Source organism: Canis lupus, chromosome 10, assembly GCF_048164855.1.
Source record: "Canis lupus baileyi chromosome 10, mCanLup2.hap1, whole genome shotgun sequence".
Taxonomy (NCBI): Eukaryota; Metazoa; Chordata; class Mammalia; order Carnivora; family Canidae; genus Canis; species Canis lupus.
Genome location: NC_132847.1, coordinates 2,255,945 through 2,279,629, shown reverse-complemented (window position 1 = coordinate 2,279,629; position 23,685 = coordinate 2,255,945). Strand labels below are relative to the sequence as shown.

At 45.9% G+C, this 23,685-nt stretch overlaps 1 protein-coding gene across 1 annotated transcript in view; it reads right to left on the bottom strand.

Annotated features, from left to right (window-relative positions):
• GFPT2 (glutamine-fructose-6-phosphate transaminase 2) overlaps nt 1-23,685 on the bottom strand; it is a 47,913-nt gene that overhangs the window by 8,766 nt on the left and 15,462 nt on the right. The window contains exons 5-15 of the mRNA XM_072840425.1: nt 21,986-22,044; nt 21,197-21,331; nt 18,979-19,040; nt 16,256-16,335; nt 15,680-15,797; nt 5,051-5,214; nt 3,429-3,524; nt 3,253-3,350; nt 2,877-2,997; nt 587-744; nt 316-430 (exon numbers count right to left, since the gene is read on the bottom strand). Of these exons, the coding sequence (XP_072696526.1) occupies nt 316-430; nt 587-744; nt 2,877-2,997; nt 3,253-3,350; nt 3,429-3,524; nt 5,051-5,214; nt 15,680-15,797; nt 16,256-16,335; nt 18,979-19,040; nt 21,197-21,331; nt 21,986-22,044 (1,206 nt within the window). The remainder of the gene's footprint in view (nt 1-315; nt 431-586; nt 745-2,876; nt 2,998-3,252; nt 3,351-3,428; nt 3,525-5,050; nt 5,215-15,679; nt 15,798-16,255; nt 16,336-18,978; nt 19,041-21,196; nt 21,332-21,985; nt 22,045-23,685) is intronic.

Genomic DNA, 23,685 nt, shown 5'->3' with positions numbered 1-23,685 from the left:
TGGAGATAGAGGGTTTCTGTAGAAGAAAGGACCAGTGCAAAGGCCCTGTGGTGGAAAGAGCTTGGTATTGCTGAGGATCAGAAGGTCAGTGAGGCAGCCCAAGGAGGGAAGGGAGGGAGTAGGATGAAGTCAGAGGTGGCAGGGGCCCAGTGTGCAGGGTCCTAAGGGCTGGTGAGGAGTGTGGACTTTAATCACGGCCTGGGGGGAGCTTCTTGAGGCATTTCATGGTGACTAGGAAGTTCTGAGGGGGAGGAAGTGATTAACAGCATTGTTTACAGGAGACAGTCATACAGAAACTTCAGTTCTGGAACATACCAGGTAAAGATCGTAAACCTCGGATGATCTCTTGCCTTCTATTTTGCAGTGAAATCCGGTCCTCAGACATCATCAAACCAAACATCACCAGGGAGATGAACTGGCTGGTGTAAGCCTGTGGATAAAATGGTGACTCTGGCAGAGCAGGGGCGAATGGGAGCCTGTGGGACACGTGGGAGGAGGCACAGCACCAAGCACCCACACGCACAACCCCCTGCCTCCCCCTCTCCTGCTGCAGTGTGCTCTTGGGGGCACAGGTGGGAGGTGCTACCTTGGTGCTGGCCACGCCGATCTCCGGCCCAGCATTGATGTGGACACCGCAGTCAGTTTCTCGGGAGATGGAGCTGCCTACCGTGTTGGTGACGCCCACAGTCAGGGCCCGGCGGTCCTTACAGTAGCGCAATGCCAGGAGGGTGTCCGCAGTCTCACCTGCCACAGGGGTCCCCCCTTTCAGCCACATGCTCACAGGAGTGTGGCTGTGCCATCTCAAGCCCTTCCCCCCAGCCCCCAACTCACGAAGTCTTGCTGTCACTCATGCACCAATCGGGGCCCAGACACAGTTGGCATGTTCTTAGAAAGGAAGATCCACACTCAGCAATGCTTCTGGTTATTTCTTGGATTTGAGATTTGGCTATTTATGTGGCAAGCATGTTCCATCCCTGCTTCGCTGAACTCTCACGGCAGACCCCCAACCCTGGGGCCATTGGCTTGCTCTCCCTTGGAGGACGAGGTCTTCGGAGGTGGAGGGAAGTCGTGCCTTGCTCTCTTGGGGCCACGCAGCTGGGACTGACAGCTGGTGCCTACCTAGGTGAGCCTGGCTCCCAGTCTCCTTTCTAGGACTTTAAGCTGCCTTATTTGGAATGTGCTGAGATTTAACGTTTAAAAAGCAAGAATGCCCCTGAATACCATTTCTCAAATAGATCTTGTTTTAAAGAACACTTTTTGCAGTCTGCCAGTGCAAACTCAAAATTATTTTTATGATAAAGCTACTGAAATAGGTTCGCAGATAAGCCAGCACAAGAACCCTGTATTTGTAAGTCCCGAAACCTGAAGCTAAATTAAATATGATCCAATCAGAAAATTAAACCCGTCCATGTCCACATGGCCACTGCTCTTCTGCAGTGTAGGCTGGTGCTAGGCTGGTCCAGTCTTCATCTCCTTTTTCTCTTCCCATGTGTGTCTAGGGCACTGGGGTGTCTGTCACACAGCCCTTGCTCGGTGCCAACGGGGCTTAGGGCTCAGAGGCAGGGAGCAGGATGGCTCGATCTTCATCAACCCCCCTCCCAGTGTTTGGTGTTTTTTTTTTTTTAACTTAAGGGCTGGACAAAAATGAAACTAAATTCTTTTTGTGTAGATACCCAGAAGCTGCCACTGCATTATTTTTACATTAAATCTCCCTCTTTGCTTTGGTTGACAGCTCCCACCCAATTCATGAAACATTCTGAGGCTCTGACAGGATCGCAAACCCAAAGGCAACACTGGCATCTGAAGTCATATGGCAGCACATGGCTCCAGGGAGTTAGCCAGATGGTGGGTGTGTCCGTATTGTTTTTTCTTAGTTTGTTATTGAAAATGGAAATGGTCTTAAAGGGACACCTGGGGGGCTCAGCGGTTGAGTGTCTGCCTTCAGCCCGGGGCATGATCCCACGGTCTTGGGATCCAGTTCCGCATGGGGCTCCCTGTTTGGAGTCTGCTTGTGTCTCTGCCTCTCTCTGTGTCTTTCATGAATAAATAAATAAAATATTAAAAAAAAAGAAATGGTCTTAAAAATTCAAATTGGAAACAGGATTCAAAGTCCCAGTGGATATTAGTGTATTGCTGTTAATGTTTTCATTGTGATAATGACATCAGGGTTATGGTTTTTTTTTTTTCTTTTACTATGTAGAGATACACTCGGAAGTATTTATGAAGCAACATGATGCCTGGGATTGACTTCAGGATAACCCAGTGGAGGGGACAGGTTAATGCGGATCTGCATGACACAAGCCCTGCCTGGCTGATCATTGCTGAGGATAAGCAATTCCTTAAATGAATCTCTACTTTTACAGAGACTTGGAATTTTCCATAATTAAAATGTTTTTAAAATCCTTCTAAAGGTCATAGAGAGTCCAGGCATATAGCCATGAATTACCTCCCTGACTCTCTGCCCAGCCCAACTAGAGCAAACGCCCAAGCTTAGTGTTTACTGAAGGTGTGGTGGGCCCTAACACCTGAGCAATGTCTCTCTATGTGTCCCCCTGCTGGGCAGCATGGGCACTGCAAAGCAGGCACATAGTTCTTAAAGTGACTCTCAACCGGCAGAATTTTGAAGAACTTTCTCCTCTCTAAATAAACCCAGCACACATAAATAAGCACTTTGGTGAGTGGTCCCTTAGGTCACCCCCATAAAACAGGATAGTAACTGATGGCTCTGGGGATTAAGTGACCCTATGCACAAGAGAGCTTGGCACATGGTCAGTGTGCAGAGACTTTCACTGGATAAAGGAGGGAGGAAGACGTAAGGCATATTACCAAGAGGTACATTACCCTGAGATGAACTAACACAAACCTGTCTTCTTTACCTGACTGGCTTATGAAGAAGCAAACGTCATCTCTGAAAACAGGGGTGTTCCTGTCCAGAAAATCACTAGCAAGTTCAACCATCACAGGGAGCTCAGTCAGTTCCTCCAAAACTTGCCTCGTCTAAAGCCAACAAGAATGAGGACCAGAGTTAGTCACAGATGCTACAGAGACACAGGCACCCCGGGTCCAGGTGGTAAGGGAATTGCAGGCATGCACCAGCCACCACGTGGGAGAAAGGCTTCGGCGCCAGTTCTCATGCTGGCTCACGGGCACCAGATTCAGGAGGTCAGACACACGATAGCATTTAAGACACATCTTGTTCTCGGCCACCGCTCCCTCCCCAACACGAACAAGGGCCCAGCGCCTTGCACTTACAGCCACAGCGGCATGGTAGCTGGTTCCACAGCCAATCACGATGAGCCGTCGGCAGCGTCGAATCTCCTTCAAGTGGTCCTTCAAGCCGCCCAGGAGCACTGCGGGACACACACAGGGCATCAGTGCTGACCCCACATGGGTAGGTGCATCAGCCCAGGGCACAGACCAGCGATTACCTGTGTTGGTCTCAAAATTCACCCGACCTCTCATAGTATTGAATACGGACTCCGGCTGTTCAAAGATCTCCTTTTGCATAAACGCACTGAAGTTGCCTGGTCAAATAAACATCAACAAAAGGAGTAAATTTTAATTTAGTTACATTACCAGCGCTTCACTTCCAACCAGGGTGAAAAGTCATGGAAGCAGTTAGTTGCAGTGACACACGTGGAGGGCGCTGCAGATTTCCAAGGGCCTCCCGGGAACAGTCCTGCTTGATGCTCATGGGGATAAGTGAGAGGGAAGCAGGTCAGGTAAGATCACTATTTCCACTTTACATATAGGACCCTGCAGCTTGAAGGAGTGAGGGAGGGAAGCGATAAGTATGTGGCTGCTCCTGCTGGGCCATACTCCTATTAGCAAGGCCAGAGGAAAGGAAAACGCTTTACTTCTAAAAACCAAGCTACTTACAGGGGTACAAATGGAGCAAGCCCAGAGAAATATGCAATTTTCTTCTGAAGAAATACCCTCCTAGCATCTGTATTTAAAGAAAAACCTTTCTGGGGGCACCTGGGTCGCTCAGTGGTTGAGTGTCTGCCTTTGGCTCAGCTCACAATCCCAGAGTCCTGGGATTGAGTTCCACATCAGTCTCTCTGCCTCTGCCCCTCCCCCTGCTTTTGTATTCTCTCTCTTTCATAAATGGGTAAAATCTCAAAAAAGAAAAAAACCCTTTTCTGCCACACATGCATTTCTAAGGCTCTGATCTGAATGGAGCCAGGTGATGTCAAAGAGATGATCTGGCTGCAGTGGGGTTATGGCCCTGACAGGTGTCGTGCCTGAAGCTGTGGAGGTGTCACAGACAAGGTAGGAATGTTTTCTGGGATACACAACACGTGTGACACCGAACACTACAGTGTTCCCTGTCTGCCACCTTCAGCAGAGACAAGGGAGGAGGGTCAAAGAAGAGCTCTCTGAGGGGGGTGATGTTTTGGGGTAGGTGATCAAAAGGAGCCAGTCAAGGGCAATGACCCCAGGTGAGAAGCGCCTGGCCTGCCTAAGTCACAGTGAGATGGCCAGAGAGGTAGGCGGGGCGAAGTGGGGAAAGGGTAGAGTGAGGTGGGGCCAGGCTGGACGTGGGGTATTGTGGGCTATGGCAGGAAGTATGGATTTTATGCTAAGAACAGTGGGAAGCCATCAGAGGGCTTTAAGCAGCAGCATAAGAGGGTCTGATTCACATTCCTAAATGTTTACCCAGGCTGCCCTGCGGAGAAGGGGTTATAGGCAGACTCTCCCTGAAAGAAGAAGTGGGCCACAGACCCCTGTTATTGCAGGCCTCTGACCCCAAGGAGCAATGATGTCTGGATATAGGAATGTGTCCCAGAGAGCCAGTAAAGGGAGGCAGTGGATGGACTGGTCAGATCAAGCTGGGAGACCGGTGCCTGGCTCTAGTCAGGAGCTCCCCTTCCCCTGGGCTGTGCAAGCCACAGACCCCCCTCCCCTCAGTCCTGCCCCAATGGCCATGGCAGGCAGGAGGGCTGTGGTACCCATTCAGGGTAGGCCAGAGAGTCTCCGGAGCACCCCCATAGAGCACCTGCACCCCCCGCCCAAGGCTGCTGTCCACGGACCCTCAGAGGACACCTGCCTTTCATGATTTGCTGCAGTTCCATCTGCAAGGTCTGGATGGCTCGAGATGGATCATCACTAGCTGAACGCTTGACCCGATGAATGGAGAGCTTCCCATCAGCTACTGCAGCAATGTCATCATCCTCGAGGAAGATGACCCGGTTGGTGTGTTCTATGATAGCGCTGGAGCAAGGAAAATACAGGTGTCACAGATGTGGCTTGTGCTTGACTGCTACAAGACGGCGGTCACTGCCTCCCAAGTGTGGGTCCATATGAGTAGCATTGGATGGCATTTTAGGAGGGACAGGAACAGTGCACGATAAACATCAATTCACACCCCCTTCCTTCCCCCCAGAATTATTGTGAAGCCAGACCCAGGCATCATCTCACCTCAGCTGTAAACATTTAACTTCTATCTCTGAAAAAGGATTGTTTTTTTCACCTACAATACCATGATCACACCTAAAATTAGTCAGTTATTCCTCCAACTCATTGAATATCCAGTTTGTTCAAATGTCCCTAGTAATCTCACAGGTGTCCTTTTATGATTACTTTTTTCCAGTCAAGATCCAGACAGTGTCATCTCCTTTGGACAATGCTTGGGAGCCAACACAGTATTCTGAACCAGGATGGGAAAGAATGAAACACTTATCCTGCCTTTTAAAATGATTTGCCTTTCTGAATACACACAGCATTTATGAAGGCACGTTTCTCTTTATAGAAGGAATATAGCTAATAAAGAAGGAATGATGGTATCAGAACTCCCAATTATTAACAGTTCTAAGCAAGGACCATCAATGACTGCTGAAACCAAGAGGTGAAGAGCAGAGAGCAGCTTTATCATGGAGGGGTGAGGCTGTCTGACATTTAAACCCTTCAATCCATCTTTACAGCCCCCAAAAAACAGACAATAATATATTGTCTATCTATCTATCTATCTATCTATCTATCTATCTATCTATCTATCTATCTACCTGCCTCTGGATGGAAGGACATACCATCACCTATGAAGCAGTCTTGCCAAAAAAAATCAAACCCAAGGGAGATCAAGTTTCTAGACACCTGTGAATGCCAGGGCACAGAAAATATGATGGGCAGGGGAACATGTTAAATGACACCATGGGGGATTCACTCAGCAAAATTGTGACAGTAGGAAAGTCATCAGGACAAATGACTCAGTTTCAAAACGCAGGCACACACATGAGCACACACACATGCACACACACACACACACACACTCATACCTTATAAGGTAAAAAGGATACTTTAATAGTAAAGTACAAAATATGTCCACCAATGAAATGTAAGGTCACTGTGCTTATTTTTTTTTCACTGTGCTTATTTTTAGAATAACTTTCTCTGCATGGAAAGTAGTGATGATTTTTGTCTCACAAAATGGCAACACAAGGTTTCTTTTAAAAATAAATTAATTTAGGAAGCCTGGGTGGCTCAATTGGTTAAGCATCAGCCTTCGGCTCAGGTCATGATCCTGGGGTCCTGGGATGGAGTCCTATTTTGGGCTTCCTATTCAATGGACAGCCTGCTTCTCTCTCTCCTCTCCTTCTGCTCCTCCCCCTGCTATGCTCTCTCTTTCTCTGTCAAATAAATAAATTAAATCTTAAAAAAAATAAATGGAGTTAGAAAAGTTGGCAAGTGAAAATAAAAGGTAATCAAAAACACAAGTGGTTAAAAAAAATCCCATGAAGATGGTGCTTATAGGACCATGGGAGAAAAAACCCTCATTGTACCAAGTGCCACACCCACATGTGCCCTGTGCAGAAATATGAACATTTATAACCCCTAATGCAAAGTTAAAGAGAAAAATGATCATATTCTGTGGCCCTGAGAGAGGTGTCTCCAGACAGATACTCAGGAAGACAGGCAAAGAAGGATGGAAAGCCACTGCACTGGAGAAAAAAACTTTACACAGTATAAACTCATTGTGTAAAAAGTAGAAAACACAGAATAATAAGAGGGAGAAAATGGCCTGATTCCATCTCCAAGAGGTAAGCACCACTTATATTGTGGTGCTCAAATTATAAAACCAGTGCTCTTACATTTATATGTGCATATACATCTGTATATGTATCCTAGGATCCTAGGATGGAGTACAGAGTTGGGCTCCCTGCTCAGCGGGGAGTCTGCTTTGCCCTCTGCCCTCTGCCCTCTGCCCTCTGCCCTCTGCCCCTCCCTCTGCTTGTGCTCACTCTTTCTCTTTCCCAAATAATAAAATCTCTTTTAAAAATAAAATAAAGGAGGAGCAAGATGGCGGAGGAGTAGGGTCTCCAAATCACCTGTCTCCACCAAACTACCTAGAAAACCTTCAAATTATCCTGAAAATCTATGAATTCGGCCTGAGATTCAAAGAGAGACCAGCTGGAATGCTACAGTGAGAAGAGTTCGCGCATCTAGCAAGGTAGGAAGACGGGGAAAAAGAAATAAAGGAACAAAGGCCTCCAAGGGGGAGGGGCCCGCGAGGAGCCGGGCTGAGGCCGGGGTGAGTGTCCCCAGGACAGGAGAGCCCCGACCCGGAGGAGCAGGAGCTGCACCGACCTTCCCGGGCGGAAAGGGGCTCGTGGGGAGTTGGAGCAGGACCAGGAGGGCGAGGAGGCCCTCGGGCTCCCGGGGACAGTAACAGAGCAACTGCGCGCCCAGGAGAGTGCCCCGAGCTCCCTAAGGGCTGCAGCGCGCACGGCGGGACCCGGCGGGACCGGAGCAGCTGAAGGGGCTCGGGCGGCGGCTCCGCGGAGGGGGCTGCGCGGCCCCGGGAGCAGCTCGGAGGGGCTCGGGCAGAGGAAGAGGCTCCGTGCGGAGGGGGCTGCGCGGTTCCAGGAGCAGCTCGGAGGGGCTCGGGCGGCGGCTCCGCGGAGAGGGTTGCGCGGCCCGGGAGCGCGAATCCAACAGCGCAGGCTCCGGAGCACAGGGCGCCGGGACACAGCCCAGGATCCCGCCTCCCCCGGGACAGGCAGAGGCCGGGAGGGCCCAGGACAGCGAGGACGCTCCTGCCCCAGCTGAGCAGATCAGCGGCCCCGCCCGGAGCCTCCAGGCCCTGCAGACGGAGTTCCTGCCGGAGCTGAATCCAGGTTTCCAGAGCTGCCCCGCCACTGGGGCTGTTCCTCCTGCGGCCTCACGGGGTAAACAACCCCCACCGAGCCCTGCACCAGGCAGGGGCACAGCAGCTCCCCCAACTGCTAACACCTGAAAATCAGCACAACAGGCCCCTCCCCCAGAACACCAGCTAGACTGACAACTTCCAGGAGAAGCCAAGGGACTTAAAGAACACAGAATCAGAAGATACTCCCCGGTGGTTCTTTTTTTGTTTGTTTGTTTTTGTTTTTGTTTTTGTTTTTGTTTTGTTTTGCTTTTTGATTTGTTTCCTTCCCCCACCCCCTTTTTTTTTCTCCTTTCTTTTTCTTTCTCTTTTTCTTCCCTTTTTTTTTTTTTTCTCTTTCTCTTTTCTTTCCTTCTTTCTCTCCTCTCTTTTTCTCTTTTTCCCAATACAACTTGCTTTTGGCCACTCTGCACTGAGCAAAATGACTAGAAGGAAAACCTCACCTCAAAAGAAAGAATCAGAAACAGTCCTCTCTCCCACAGAGTTACAAAATCTGGATTACAATTCAATGTCAGAAAGCCAATTCAGAAGCACTATTATACAGCTACTGGTGGCTCTAGAAAAAAGTATAAAGGACTCAAGGGACTTCATGACTGCAGAATTTAGAGCTAATCAGGCAGAAATTAAAAACCAATTGAATGAGATGCAATCCAAACTAGAAGTCCTAACGACGAGGGTTAACGAGGTGGAAGAACGAGTGAGTGACCTAGAAGACAAGTTGACAGCAAAGAGGGAAACTGAGGAAAAAAGAGACAAACAATTAAAAGATCATGAAGATAGATTAAGGGAAATAAACGACAGCCTGAGGAAGAAAAACCTACGTTTAATTGGGGTTCCCGAGGGCGCCGAAAGGGACAGAGGGCCAGAATATGTATTTGAACAAATTCTAGCTGAAAACTTTCCTAATCTGGGAAGGGAAACAGGCATTCAGATCCAGGAAATAGAGAGATCCCCCCCTAAAATCAATAAAAACCGTTCAACACCTCGACATTTAATTGTGAAGCTTGCAAATTCCAAAGATAAGGAGAAGATCCTTAAAGCAGCAAGAGACAAGAAATCCCTGACTTTTATGGGGAGGAGTATTAGGGTAACAGCAGACCTCTCCACAGAGACCTGGCAGGCCAGAAAGGGCTGGCAGGATATATTCAAGGTCCTAAATGAAAAGAACATGCAACCAAGAATACTTTATCCAGCAAGGCTCTCATTCAAAATGGAAGGAGAGATAAAGAGCTTCCAAGACAGGCAGCAACTAAAAGAATATGTGACCTCCAAACCAGCTCTGCAAGAAATTTTAAGGGGGCCTCTTAAAATTCCCCTTTAAGAAGAAGTTCAGTGGAACAGTCCACAAAAACAAAGACTGAATAGATATCATGATGACACTAAACTCATATCTCTCAATAGTAACTCTGAATGTGAACGGGCTTAATGACCCCATCAAAAGGCGCAGGGTTTCAGACTGGATAAAAAAGCAGGACCCATCTATTTGCTGTCTACAAGAGACTCATTTTAGACAGAAGGACACCTACAGCCTGAAAATAAAAGGTTGGAGAACCATTTACCATTCGAATGGTCCTCAAAAGAAAGCAGGGGTAGCCATCCTTATATCAGATAAACTAAAATTTACCCCAAAGACTGTAGTGAGAGATGAAGAGGGACACTATATCATACTTAAAGGATCTATTCAACAAGAGGACTTAACAATCCTCAATATATATGCTCCAAATGTGGGAGCTGCCAAATATATAAATCAATTATTAACCAAAGTGAAGAAATACTTAGATAATAATACACTTATACTTGGTGACTTCAATCTAGCTCTTTCTATACTCGATAGGTCTTCTAAGCACAACATCTCCAAAGAAACGAGAGCTTTAAATGATACACTGGACCAGATGGATTTCACAGATATCTACAGAACTTTACATCCAAACTCAACTGAATACACATTCTTCTCAAGCGCACATGGAACTTTCTCCAGAATAGACCACATATTGGGTCACAAATCGGGTCTGAACCGATACCAAAAGATTGGGATTGTCCCCTGCATATTCTCAGACCATAATGCCTTGAAATTAGAACTAAATCACAACAAGAAGTTTGGAAGGACCTCAAACACATGGAGGTTAAGGACCATCCTGCTAAAAGATAAAAGGGTCAACCAGGAAATTAAGGAAGAATTAAAAAGATTCATGGAAACTAATGAGAATGAAGATACAACCGTTCAAAATCTTTGGGATGCAGCAAAAGCAGTCCTAAGGGGGAAATACATCGCAATACAAGCATCCATTCAAAAACTGGAAAGAACTCAAATACAAAAGCTAACCTTACACATAAAGGAGCTAGAGAAAAAACAGCAAATAGATCCTACACCCAAGAGAAGAAGGGAGCTAATAAAGATTCGAGCAGAACTCAACGAAATCGAGACCAGAAGAACTGTGGAACAGATCAACAAAACCAGGAGTTGGTTCTTTGAAAGAATTAATAAGATAGATAAACCATTAGCCAGCCTTATTAAAAAGAAGAGAGAGAAGACTCAAATTAATAAAATCATGAATGAGAAAGGAGAGATCACTACCAACACCAAGGAAATACAAACGATTTTAAAAACATATTATGAACAGCTATACGCCAATAAATTAGGCAATCTAGAAGAAATGGACGCATTCCTGGAAAGCCACAAACTACCAAAACTGGAACAGGAAGAAATAGAAAACCTGAACAGGCCAATAACCAGGGAGGAAATTGAAGCAGTCATCAAAAACCTCCCAAAACACAAGAGTCCAGGGCCAGATGGCTTCCCAGGAGAATTTTATCAAACGTTTAAAGAAGAAATCATACCTATTCTCCTAAAGCTGTTTGGAAAGATAGAAAGAGATGGAGTACTTCCAAATTCGTTCTATGAGGCCAGCATCACCTTAATTCCAAAGCCAGACAAAGACCCCGCCAAAAAGGAGAATTACAGACCAATATCCCTGATGAACATGGATGCAAAAATTCTCAACAAGATACTGGCCAATAGGATCCAACAATACATTAAGAAAATTATTCACCATGACCAAGTAGGATTTATCCCTGGGACACAAGGCTGGTTCAACACCCGTAAAACAATCAATGTGATTCATCATATCAGCAAGAGAAAAACCAAGAACCATATGATCCTCTCATTGGATGCAGAGAAAGCATTTGACAAAATACAGCATCCATTCCTGATCAAAACTCTTCAGAGTGTAGGGATAGAGGGAACATTCCTCGACATCTTAAAAGCCATCTATGAAAAGCCCACAGCAAATATCATTCTCAATGGGGAAGCACTGGGAGCCTTTCCCCTAAGATCAGGAACAAGACAGGGATGTCCACTCTCACCACTGCTGTTCAACATAGTACTGGAAGTCCTAGCCTCAGCAATCAGACAACAAAAAGACATTAAAGGCATTCAAATTGGCAAAGAAGAAGTCAAACTCTCCCTCTTCGCCGATGACATGATACTCTACATAGAAAACCCAAAAGTCTCCACCCCAAGATTGCTAGAACTCATACAGCAATTCGGTAGCGTGGCAGGATACAAAATCAATGCCCAGAAGTCAGTGGCATTTCTATACACTAACAATGAGACTGAAGAAAGAGAAATTAAGGAGTCAATCCCATTTACAATTGCACCCAAAAGCATAAGATACCTAGGAATAAACCTCACCAAAGATGTAAAGGATCTATACCCTCAAAACTATAGAACACTTCTGAAAGAAATTGAGGAAGACACAAAGAGATGGAAAAATATTCCATGCTCATGGATTGGCAGAATTAATATTGTGAAAATGTCAATGTTACCCAGGGCAATATACACGTTTAATGCAATCCCTATCAAAATACCATGGACTTTCTTCAGAGAGTTAGAACAAATTATTTTAAGATTTGTGTGGAATCAGAAAAGACCCCGAATAGCCAGGGGAATTTTAAAAAAGAAAACCATATCTGGGGGCATCACAATGCCAGATTTCAGGTTGTACTACAAAGCTGTGGTCATCAAGACAGTGTGGTACTGGCACAAAAACAGACACATAGATCAGTGGAACAGAATAGAGAATCCAGAAGTGGACCCTGAACTTTATGGGCAACTAATATTCGATAAAGGAGGAAAGACTATCCATTGGAAGAAAGACAGTCTCTTCAATAAATGGTGCTGGGAAAATTGGACATCCACATGCAGAAGAATGAAACTAGACCACTCTCTTTCACCATACACAAAGATAAACTCAAAATGGATGAAAGATCTAAATGTGAGACAAGATTCCATCAAAATCCTAGAGAAGAACACAGGCAACACCCTTTTTGAACTCGGCCATAGTAACTTCTTGCAAGATACATCCACGAAGGCAAAAGAAACAAAAGCAAAAATGAACTATTGGGACTTCATCAAGATAAGAAGCTTTTGCACAGCAAAGGATACAGTCAACAAAACTCAAAGACAACCTACAGAATGGGAGAAGATATTTGCAAATGACATATCAGATAAAGGGCTAGTTTCCAAGATCTATAAAGAACTTATTAAACTCAACACCAAAGAAACAAACAATCCAATCATGAAATGGGCAAAAGACATGAACAGAAACCTCACAGAGGAAGACATAGACATGGCCAACATGCACATGAGAAAATGCTCTGCATCACTTGCCATCAGGGAAATACAAATCAAAACTACAATGAGATACCACCTCACACCAGTGAGAATGGGGAAAATTAACAAGGCAGGAAACAACAAATGTTGGAGAGGATGCGGAGAAAAGGGAACCCTCTTACACTGTTGGTGGGAATGTGAACTGGTGCAGCCACTCTGGAAAACTGTGTGGAGGTTCCTCAAACAGTTAAAAATATACCTGCCCTACGACCCAGCAATTGCACTGTTGGGGATTTTCCCCAAAGAGACAAATGCAATGAAACGCCGGGACACCTGCACCCCGATGTTTCTAGCAGCAATGGCCACGATAGCCAAACTGTGGAAGGAGCCTCGGTGTCCAACGAAAGATGAATGGATAAAGAAGATGTGGTTTATGTATACAATGGAATATTACTCAGCTATTAGAAATGACAAATACCCACCATTTGCTTCAACGTGGATGGAACTGGAGGGTATTATGCTGAGTGAAGTAAGTCAGTCGGAGAAGGACAAACATTATATGTTCTCATTCATTTGGGGAATATAAATAATAGTGAAAGGGAAAATAAGGGAAGGGAGAAGAAATGTGTGGGAAATATCAGAAAGGGAGACAGAACGTAAAGACTGCTAACTCTGGGAAACGAACTAGGGGTGGTAGAAGGGGAGGAGGGCGGGGGGTGGGAGTGAATGGGTGACGGGCACTGGGTGTTATTCTGTATGTTAGTAAATTGAACACCAATAAAAAAAAAAAAAAATAAAAATAAAAAATAAAAATAAAATAAAATAGGCAGCCCCGGTGGCACAGCGGTTTAGTGCCGCCGGCAGCCCAGGGTGTGATCCTGGAGACCCAGGATCGAGTCCCATGTCGGGCTCCCTGCATGGAGCCTGCTTCTCCCTCTGCCTGTGTCTCTGCCTCTTTCTGTGTCTCTCATGAATAAATAAATAAAATATTAAAATAAAATAAAATAATTTTAAACTAATAAATTTTTAAAAATAATACTAAGCCCTTTTGCCAAGGAATGTGGACTCTCTCCCTTTATTCAAATCCGTTTCTGTCTTTCACAGTGAACTTTTGTAGCCTTCTCCAAACAGATTCTGGACTATTTTGGTTCAAATTCATTTTAAGGGATTAAAATAGTTTTTCCAGGTCTGGCAAATAGATTCCTTTTTGTTCTTGTTCAAGAAAGGTTTGCTGAGAGTCTCCTGTGCCAGCCCTGTGAGGAGGCACAGAGGAAACGGGATGCATGTGATCCCACTGTCCCATTCAGCAGATAGCTTACTGCTGGGAGGTCAAATTTCCACATCTTCATTCTCTGACCAGCCTCTAGGATTGGTTCCAAAAGGCTTTCAGTTGGATTTTAAAATCATAGGATTCTATTGCCTACACATAGTTATTTCATCTCTTTGTAGGCATTCATGCCTTTTTTCTTTTTTAAAAAACACTTAGGATATTTCATTGAATATAAGGTAATACTGGTCTTAGGGATTGCAATTATTTCATACACTTCTAAGACACAGACATTGCAGCAAATTACCATTGTAAGATGCCATATACAGATGCTAAAATCTGTAAGATAATTGTGTGTCTTAGAATCACCGAGATTGTATTAGCTTGTCATTGGAATGGTCCTCTAAGGAACACAGTTTGGGAAACACTGCCCTTTCCTATGAGCACTGAGTACAATTTTGGCTATGGGCTGCACCAGGCTTTACAGCCAAGGGCTCTAGGTTGCTATGACTCCATGCATTCCAGGAGATCTTGTCTGGTGTCCACCACACTTGCTTTCTGCTGTGGGAAGACCCTACTAGAGGCCGGCAGGAAGGGGGCATGAGAAGTGTTTGCATGGAGAAGATAGTGGTGGTGTTTATGGTGCTTTTCTACTTCAACTACCAGGAAAGTGTGTCGACTTTTCTGAACACGTGTGTATGTGTGTGTATAATTTTTTAAAAATATTTTATTTATTTATTCATGAGAGACACAGACAGAGAGAGAGAGAGAGAGGCAGAGGCATAGGCAGAGGGAGAAGCAGGCTCCATGCAGGGAGCCTGACATGGGACTTGATCCCGGGTCTCCAGGATCACGCCCTGGGCTGAAGTCGGTGCTAAACTTCTGAGCCACCCAGGCTGCTCTGTGTTTAAATTTTTGGTACTAAAATGAGTATGAAGCGGACTTCCTCCAATTTCAGGATCACGGTTTTGTCTGTATGAGAACAAGGACTTTGAAATCAATTGCACCAAACCCCTACATCTTGGCACCGTCTTTTATGAGTGGTCAGACTGAGGCAAGGCAGTTGGGGTACAAGAAAGACCATGGGGCTGGGAACATCTGCCCCACCTAATGGGAGCAGCCTTTGAGCAGCCCCAGACAGGCTGGGCCAGAGGGAGCACAGCCCAGTGTGCTCAGACCTGCTGAGTTTCCAGACAAGCTAGAAATCCAGACTTTTACAGGAAATCTCCCACTTTTAAAATGTTGGCGAATAATTCAGTTATTCTGTGCAGGCCCCAAACACTGTGCATGTCAGGCAACCTGGTCTCTGGTCACAAGGTGCTCACTACAGAAGGATTCTCAGAGAAGGGTCATAGAGAATTGAATCTGCCATCATCCCTGCTCCTTGCAGTGAGAAAACAGCCAAAACAAGGGGATAAATTAGAAACACTGGTGTTTAGCCAGTCTTTTTTTGATTACATAATCCTAGAAAATTAAAGAAACAATGGGATCCCTGGGTGGCTCAGCGGTTTAGCGCCTGCCTTCAGCCCAGGGCATGATCCTGGAGTCCCAGGATCCAGTCCCACATCAGGCTCCCTGTCTCTGCCTCTCTCTGTCTCTCATGAATAAATAAATAAAATCTTAAAAAAAAAAAAAAAAAGAAACAAGGTTCAGCTACCTTGCATCAGAAGCAAAGAAGAATTCCACTGCTTTATCGCCGACGGCATGAAGGCAGGTCGAGCTGTCCAGCCTCTTCATCCTTGTTTTACAGATATTCTTCACATTCTCAAAATTGCCTAGCAAGTGAAGGAAAGAATCTCCAGTCCCATTAAACTATTTTGTTTGAATAACACGAAGCAAAGCTCCAGCTTCCCCTTTGAATATGTGTGGGAGAAATTTGCAATTTTTAGCTTTGGCTGCATCAGCCAAATTGTGCAAATGATCCCCAAATAGCACAGTACCACTGCAAGAGCATTTAAATGGCTGCAAACAAAACAAAACCAAATCACTACTCATCCAAGAGCGGGGACGCCTTTATATAACGGAGCTGCATGCCACTCCCTGGACTTGTGAGTTTTTTTTAAATATCCATAATACAAAGCTTTTACAAAAAATGAAGCAAAGTCTCAGTTATTCAAAAACCGTTCCAACCTGGAGCCATGTGCAGGCTGGCCCCAGCAGAGTGAGGACATCCTGTCTCCGAAGGGGGCTGGCTGCACCAGAGCCCCGTTCAGGTCCTTCTCGAAAAACTTACGTGTCCTATACAAGATAGGAATCTGTTCCGTGGAGAGTTTGTATTTGCTCCGCACTCCAATGAGCAGGGGGCTGCCTCTTCTGTAGAGACAAGAAAAAGTCCGGTTACTCATTGCCTTGCCACCCTGGGCAGGGCTGGATGGCCTCCAGGCTCTCAGGATGGGCACCCACATCCAACCCTCCCCCCAGGGGAAGGTGTCCTATTGAGATGCCACAGATAGAGTCCTTGGCCACAGGAAGATGCTCCCAGAGCTTGAAGCAGGGACCAACAGACTAGCGGGAGAATTTCAGCTTGTTTTCATGGTGCCACCCATTGCCCAGTGAATCCCCAGAGTTAGATCACAGAGGCTGAGACTTTCAGTAGTCCATGGCAACATACTGGAACATTTGGCATCCCCAGCTGGCCTCCATTTGCTGCCATCTCCAAAGGAGGAGTCCTTGAGACTCTGCCCAAAGATTCTCTCCCTGCCTCCATGCCTTTTGCCTAACTCAGTTGTTCTCTAGCTTTGGGGGCATTAAAATGACTGACTCTGGGTCTGCTCAACCTGGTGAGCCACTTAACATGCTTTCAAGGGTGGTTTTGTCTGCTTGGGTGACTGCAGTGACCTGTCTGCATGAGGTGGACCCCATTGCAAAGCGGACAGTGATTTTCACAAGACAAAGCCTTGGGGAGTTCCTGCAGCTGACCTAAGTGAGCACCTGCAACTAGATTTTTTATTCCCAGCCCCCTCTCTGGCTTCTCCAAGTGAGGGGACAAAGTCTATGGCCTTGAAGAAGGTGCTCTGAGCACCGGAATATTTTGGACAACTTTTATTGTATCTAAAGCAAAGAGGTGGGGGCGTCTGACTCTTGGTTTCAGTTCAGGTCATGATCTCAGAGTCATGAGATCAAGCCCCGAGTTGGGCTCTGTGCTCAGAGTGAAATCTGCTTGAAATTCTCTCTCCCTCTAAAATAAATAAAGAAATCTAAAGCAAAGAGGAGATGTGGTTCTGAGTCCAGTGGGGATCCAGTTTAAACAGCCTTTTTAATACTGACAATGAGAAGATACTGTGGTTATCTAACTTTCTTGGCAAACATCCCCCCCCAAATTTTATTGTAGATTGAGGTCTATGTTTTCTCTAAGCCTTGCCACAGATAATGCTCCCAAGACAACCCAAAGATTGCTCTGGGCATTACAGAGCCACTAGTTATAGTCAATTTAGAAAAAAATTTATAGCTTCTTCACACTGCTGCCTTCTTTGTTTACATTTCAAATGGTTAATCCCATGATAATACCAGATTTTAAAAGGGCTTTCTATTTTTTTTAACGACTCTATTTATTTATTCATGAGAGATACAGAGAGAGAGAGAGAGAGGCAGAGACACAGGCAGAGGGAGAAGCAGGCTCCATGCAGGGAGCCCGATGTGGCCAGGATCAGGCCCTGGGCTGAAGGCGGCGCTATACCACTGAGCCACCAGGCCTGCCCTAAAAGAGGTTTCTAAATTTGAGAGGGACCCAGTGGTCTTTTACAATCCTACGATTGAAGGAGCTCGATGTTGGATAGTAAATTAGTTCCTCTCCTAGGAAAACATTGAATCATGACACATTCGCATCATTTCCTGCCTAGAGAGTCTGGCAGTCTGCGAGGGCTGCCTCATCGTCTCTACTGGTTGCCCAGGGCCACAGGTGCCTTCTCAGTGGCTTCCCCCAAACTTCAGAACGAAGCCTGCAGCCTGCTGTACTCCTCTGATCTCAGAGAGCTGGGCCTCTGCCTCATCCTCACTCCCCACCTCCCCTGAAGCTGGAGGGAAAGTGTGTACAAGACCCTGCTCACAGCTGTCTCCCTCTCCTGTGCCCAGCACACAGCAGGAGGCAATGAGCACTCGCTGGCCCTGGGAGAGAAGAAAGTTCCCCACCTCCCGACTTCCTGACCTGCCTGCAGATCCCTGAAGTGCTGAGCTCACTCTGCACCCCTTGCTTTTGCTATGCTGGTCCTTCTGCCTGACTCCCCTTGGCTGACACCTGTTCCTCCTCATGCCCCCACTGCGTTACCCCCCAGCCCCGAATGTGGAACATCAATACCTTCCACCCCACGCTGTCCTGCTGTCCGGTCCTTAAGGGCAGGACCGGGCTAGGGGTTACTAGGTCCCCCAGGGCCCAGCGTAGAGTAACAAATTTTGGGTGGATGAATAAACTAGTTGTTCCTAGTTTCATGTTCATAATTCTGCATGCTTTCTCTAAAGAGAATCTCCAAAATTGACCTGCAACCTAGATATGCCCCTCACTATAAAATTTTATTTTATTTTATGAGTTTATTTGAGATTGAGAGAGTGAAAGAAAGATGGAGAGCACAAGTGGAGGAGGGGCAGAGGAAGAAGCAGACTCTCTGCTGATCAGGGAGCTGGATGTGGATGTTCAGATGTTCGGTTCGTGATCATGACCTGAGTGAAAGTAGATGCTTTCCCGACTGAGCCACCCAGGTGCCCCTTACAATTTTATTTTTTTAGTTTGCATTTGTTGTCAACTTCTGAAAATATGGAGATTTCAAATAAATATCCAACTTTCTGGTTTCTCTTTTAAGAATCAGTAGCTCTGGCCACAGAGATGGTGGGGTACACAAGCCACATCTATCCCTTAGAGGGTAACTTCCAGCTTGCCAGACACTCTACTTCTCCTCTGGACCTCAATCTAAACAATTTTATTTTATTTATTTATTCTTGAAATGTCAATGTATTGTGCCTCACCTGGTGGCAACAGCTTCTCCCGGGTAGTGGATGCTCTTGAAAACCAAAGCAAATGCGCCCTCCTGCAAACACAGCAAACAAGGGTGAGGAACAACATGCTCTGGCCCGGCCAGCCCGGCCCACTGCCCCAGACAGGGGCCACTGGCACAGTGGGTGGGTCCTGGGGTCACTCCTTCAAGGGGCTGAACGCAGGACAGCTCATTCAGGGTGATGACAGGAGGAGAAAGTGAAATAGGACTACATTGAAGAACCAAAGACCAGAACTTGTGGATTTCATGGTACTCGACGGAAACCACCCCTGCCCAAGCCCACAAGGAGTGATTCCCAGCTCTGTGACCATATGGGTGGATGGGTGCAGTTAGAGCCTCAGGAAATGACAACTGGGGCTGGGGGTCCTGCCTGGGGCCTCCGGGATGGTACCTACTCAGGGAGCAGTTATGAGAAACAAAATTCATGACACATGGTACAGCCTGGGTTTAAACCCTGTAACTGGCAATCACTGTGTGCTTTGTGGTGAACAGAAATGAGAATAGTCCTACCTTCTATGCCTGCTATGAGCTCATGCGCTTAAAGTACTTAGAACAGTGGCTGCCATATGGAAAACCCAATAGAGGCATGGGCTGTTTTCAGTGTGATTATTTCTTTAGCAATGACTGTCGTTTGTTCTCTGTGCTTCAGCTTGTTGCACTGTGCAAACCAGAATAAATCTAGTTCTCCTAACTCAAGACTCCAAGTGCTATATTGAAATCCTTGACGCAAAATTCTCTATGTTCTGACCATTTTGTACTAATTTGCCACAACCCTAGTAGACTTGGGTTATGTACCACGAGCTATAAATATGGATCTCCACCTGAAATGCCCCATTTTTTTGATTCCTGGACAGACCCAAGACCCCGCGTTGCCAGTGTGCATTGGCCAGATTGCTGACTCACACAGGTAGAGGGACCCAGAGTAGTGTCCCCAGGCCTTTCCAACTACCCAAAATGAAGAGGCTTCAGGAAGATCCTGAGGATCCTGATCTTCATCCTGCTGGTTCTGGCAACAAAATGTCGCTCTGAAGAGAAAAACACTTCCCATTCTCTGCCTTATGAGAACTCACTGAAATTTACAAGTGTTGTCACTGTGGAGGTAGTTCCAAAATTGAAAATTACAAATGGAAATGAGGAAATACTGTTTTGCAAAACCAAATCGGCCTACTGTAAACCACACAGTACAGTACACTATGCATTTCATACAGGACAGGCTCTTATTTATAAGTGTCTTCTGAGTTATGACCCCCCAAAAACAGGAGTCATAGGGCAAAGGGTTTCACGCTAGATTTATTTCTTAAAAAGGCTCTTAAAACACCAAAGGGTGATAGATTTTAAACCACAGTGTTGTGCCTGCAGCAGCCTCTGACACTGGATGTTCCAGATCCTCGGCCCCAAACACTGTCTCCAGGCTACCGCCATCTCAGATGCCTGGGAGGAGGTACTCTGAAAAGTCAGGACACCTCTCCTCCTCCCTGTACATCTTGCAGATGGCCTGGGTCTGCTCTGCCTCCTCTTCGTGGACAATCTCCCAAAGCATGTGCCCCTTCTCGAGGCTTAGTGTTATGGGTCCAGCCCTCTGGGACACCACTGGCCTCTGTCTCTCCTAAATCAGCACACAGACCTGATCTGATGGCTCCTATCACAAAAACACAGTCCTTCCTCAGAACCACAAGCCTCTGCTTCCACTGGGCCATTTCTCAACACACTTTAATCAAGCTTCTCAAAAGTCCACACGTGCTGTCTCTACTTCCTCTTCTTCCCAACTCTGCTCAGTAAGGACACGTGGTAAACAATCACTTCACTGGAACAGGAGGGAAGGCTACAGTTCGGAGTCTCCCACATCAGTTCAATGGACCCCTGGGTATGTAATTAACGGCACATGAAACACAAGTGACAGATGACAAAGGACCCACCACAACTGAGTCCTGCACGTGAGAGCCACAGATGGGAAGTTCTGACCACAGTTTCAGGCGGTTGAAATGAAGCCAGGCACTCCCCACTTGGTGTTCATTACCAAAACCTCAGGACTTCTCTCAATTCTCCACAATATGACATCTTAAGGACAGACACTGTAGACTAACCTTTTCTAAACTTTAGGTGCTTTGCACATATTTGCATCATAGACGCTATTGAAGAGTGAAGGTACAGAGTTGCTTTATTGACACCAGGTGGAACCAGGAACTCACCAACTGCTGAATGACTCTTTCGACCAGTGTTGAAAATGTAATGTCCTCAGTTTCTCTGTTGTCAAACACATACTTAATCAGCTTGGCGATGGTCTCGGTATCTGTTTCTGACTCAAACTCGTAGCCTTTGCTTTCCTGGAATATTTCGTGGGACCGAGGATCAGAAAAGGTCATTGCGCAATAGAGCGTGGCCAGCTCCCCTCCTTTCTTATGACCCACCCACCCTCACATGACTTAAGATAAGAACAAGGAAAGCGAGGATGAGAACTGTCTGCCTGAATCACACAGCCCAACACAGCTGAGTCATTCCAGTATTCCCTGAGATCATCCCTCCTCAGAAGCCTGTCCTTGCTGTTAATCTGGACTTTGCAAAACAGCAGCCGTCAAAATGATCAAATATGTTGAGTCAAATCCACCCACGTCCCAGCCAGCACCACAACCTTGTCATACATCAGACACTGGCCATCTGCATTCCCACCCCACATTCCATTTGGTGTATGAGTGGATATGCTTATGTAATGCAGACACTTTAATAAAAGAAAGTTCAAGTTCTTTTGATTCTGTGAATCTGCAGTGGCACTTGAAGTACATGCAAATGCCCTGCTATCTTCTCCAGCAAGGTGAGGGGAGGCGGCTGAGCTGGGATGAAGTACACCCGATGCTTGGAGATGTCACTGAGAGTAGGTCTCCCTCAGTTCCTGTCTCCATTCCCGGAGGCAAATGAGCAGGTTGGAAAGCTTCTGGGGAAGATCACTTGAGTTACATGTTAATCCAGGGCAAGTATCTTACCAGAAACTTCCTCAGGTCTTTGTAATTTGTGATGATCCCATTATGGATGACCACGAATTCTGGAAGAAAAGTTGGGTGAAGACAGAAATGCCATGAGAAAGTGAAGTTCAAGTCAGCAGTGAAGGACACTGATTTGACAGCTTGAAACTCTGCAAGCTCTGCTCCCACAGCATCTGCTATTTAGCAAACATCACTTATGCAGATGAGAGCTGACGTCTACCATCTACTACGACTACAATCTAAACCCAAGGAAATACACAGTTCTCTTTGGATAGAAAGTACCTGCCAGCCAGACCATGCACAGAGCTCTGGCTGGTGCCCTACAGTATTGTCAAACACACTTTGGTATTTATGTCAAATGGGGGAGGATGAACCCTTCATTATTCAGAATGAAGATGCTTTGTTTGACCCACATCGCATTATAAAAAGATTTAAGTTTAAAATTTTTGAATTTTCACTTAAAAATCCTGATTTTTTTCTCACAGCCCCTGGGTGGCTCAGTGGGTTAAGCGTCTGCCTTCGGCTCAGGTCATGGTCCCAAGGGTCCTGGGATGGAGCCCCACGTTGGGCTCCCTGCTCAGCGGAGCATCTGCCTCTCGATCTCCCTCTCCCCGCACCCCGCCCCCACACATGCTTTCTCTTTCTCTAAGAAATAAATAAAATCTATTTTAAAAAATCCTGATTTTCTCAGGGGAGGAAGAATTCCCAGAAATTCTGGCATCTCCAGGCTCAGCCACATTCCTGTGTGGCCATGAACACTCCTCTTTGCAGGTCTGCCCGCTGCAGCTTCTCCGGCCTTCCAGAACCCTGCTCAGGTCAGGCTACTCCCTGCACGAGGAACAGCCACCCCCACCCCTGCCCGCCAGCCCTGAGAGAGCAAGGATACATCAGCTTAGTCAACACTGCATTTTCTCAATAAGTAGCTGATAAATAACTCGAAGGTCTAATACCAGCATGAGAAATTTTCTGGGTAAGTAACTCCCACTCCTCCTGAGTTCAGATAATAGAAAGACCCTTTATTGTCCTTGAGAGTCAGTAATTCTACCAGGATGTGTCTACATATTATTGTTCAGTGAAACTTTGGCTCCCCAATTCAAGTTCTTCTTTAGTACAGGCTGGTCCTTTATTCTTTTTCTTTATTTTTATCATAATTTCCTCTTTTATTTTTTTATAACCTATGGTTTACTTTGGGGAAGTCATGCAAAAACTTGGAGGGCTTGAATAGAAAAGCCACGTTCAGCAAGTGTGCTAGGCACAGCTGAACTCTAGTACAGCTTTACATGTATGGGGCTTTTTTTGTCTTTTGTTTTTACTGTTTTATTTGTTCTGTTCTCTTCTCAGGGATACCCACCTGTTGGACTTCTATTAACTGCCGCCATATCCATCCCCCTCTTATTTTTCACACCAACTCCAACACGGTTTCTTCAGATTATTTTCTTAACCCTGTCCCATTTTTTTTTTCATTTCACTCAATTGTCTTAACTTCTCATCGGTAGTTTGTTTCCTAGAATCTGTGTTTTCTTTGTGAAAATTCTGAGTGAGTTTCTTGTGTAATGCTGTTGCTGGGTAGAAGTCTTCCTCAAAAATACGCTCTTTGGTTTAATCCCTGGTGAGTTGCTAAAGGAATTCTACAAATCTCTGCTTCCTTCTCACGTTGTTTTCAATTACTCATCCTGAGTCAGTGCAGGAATATTCAAGTC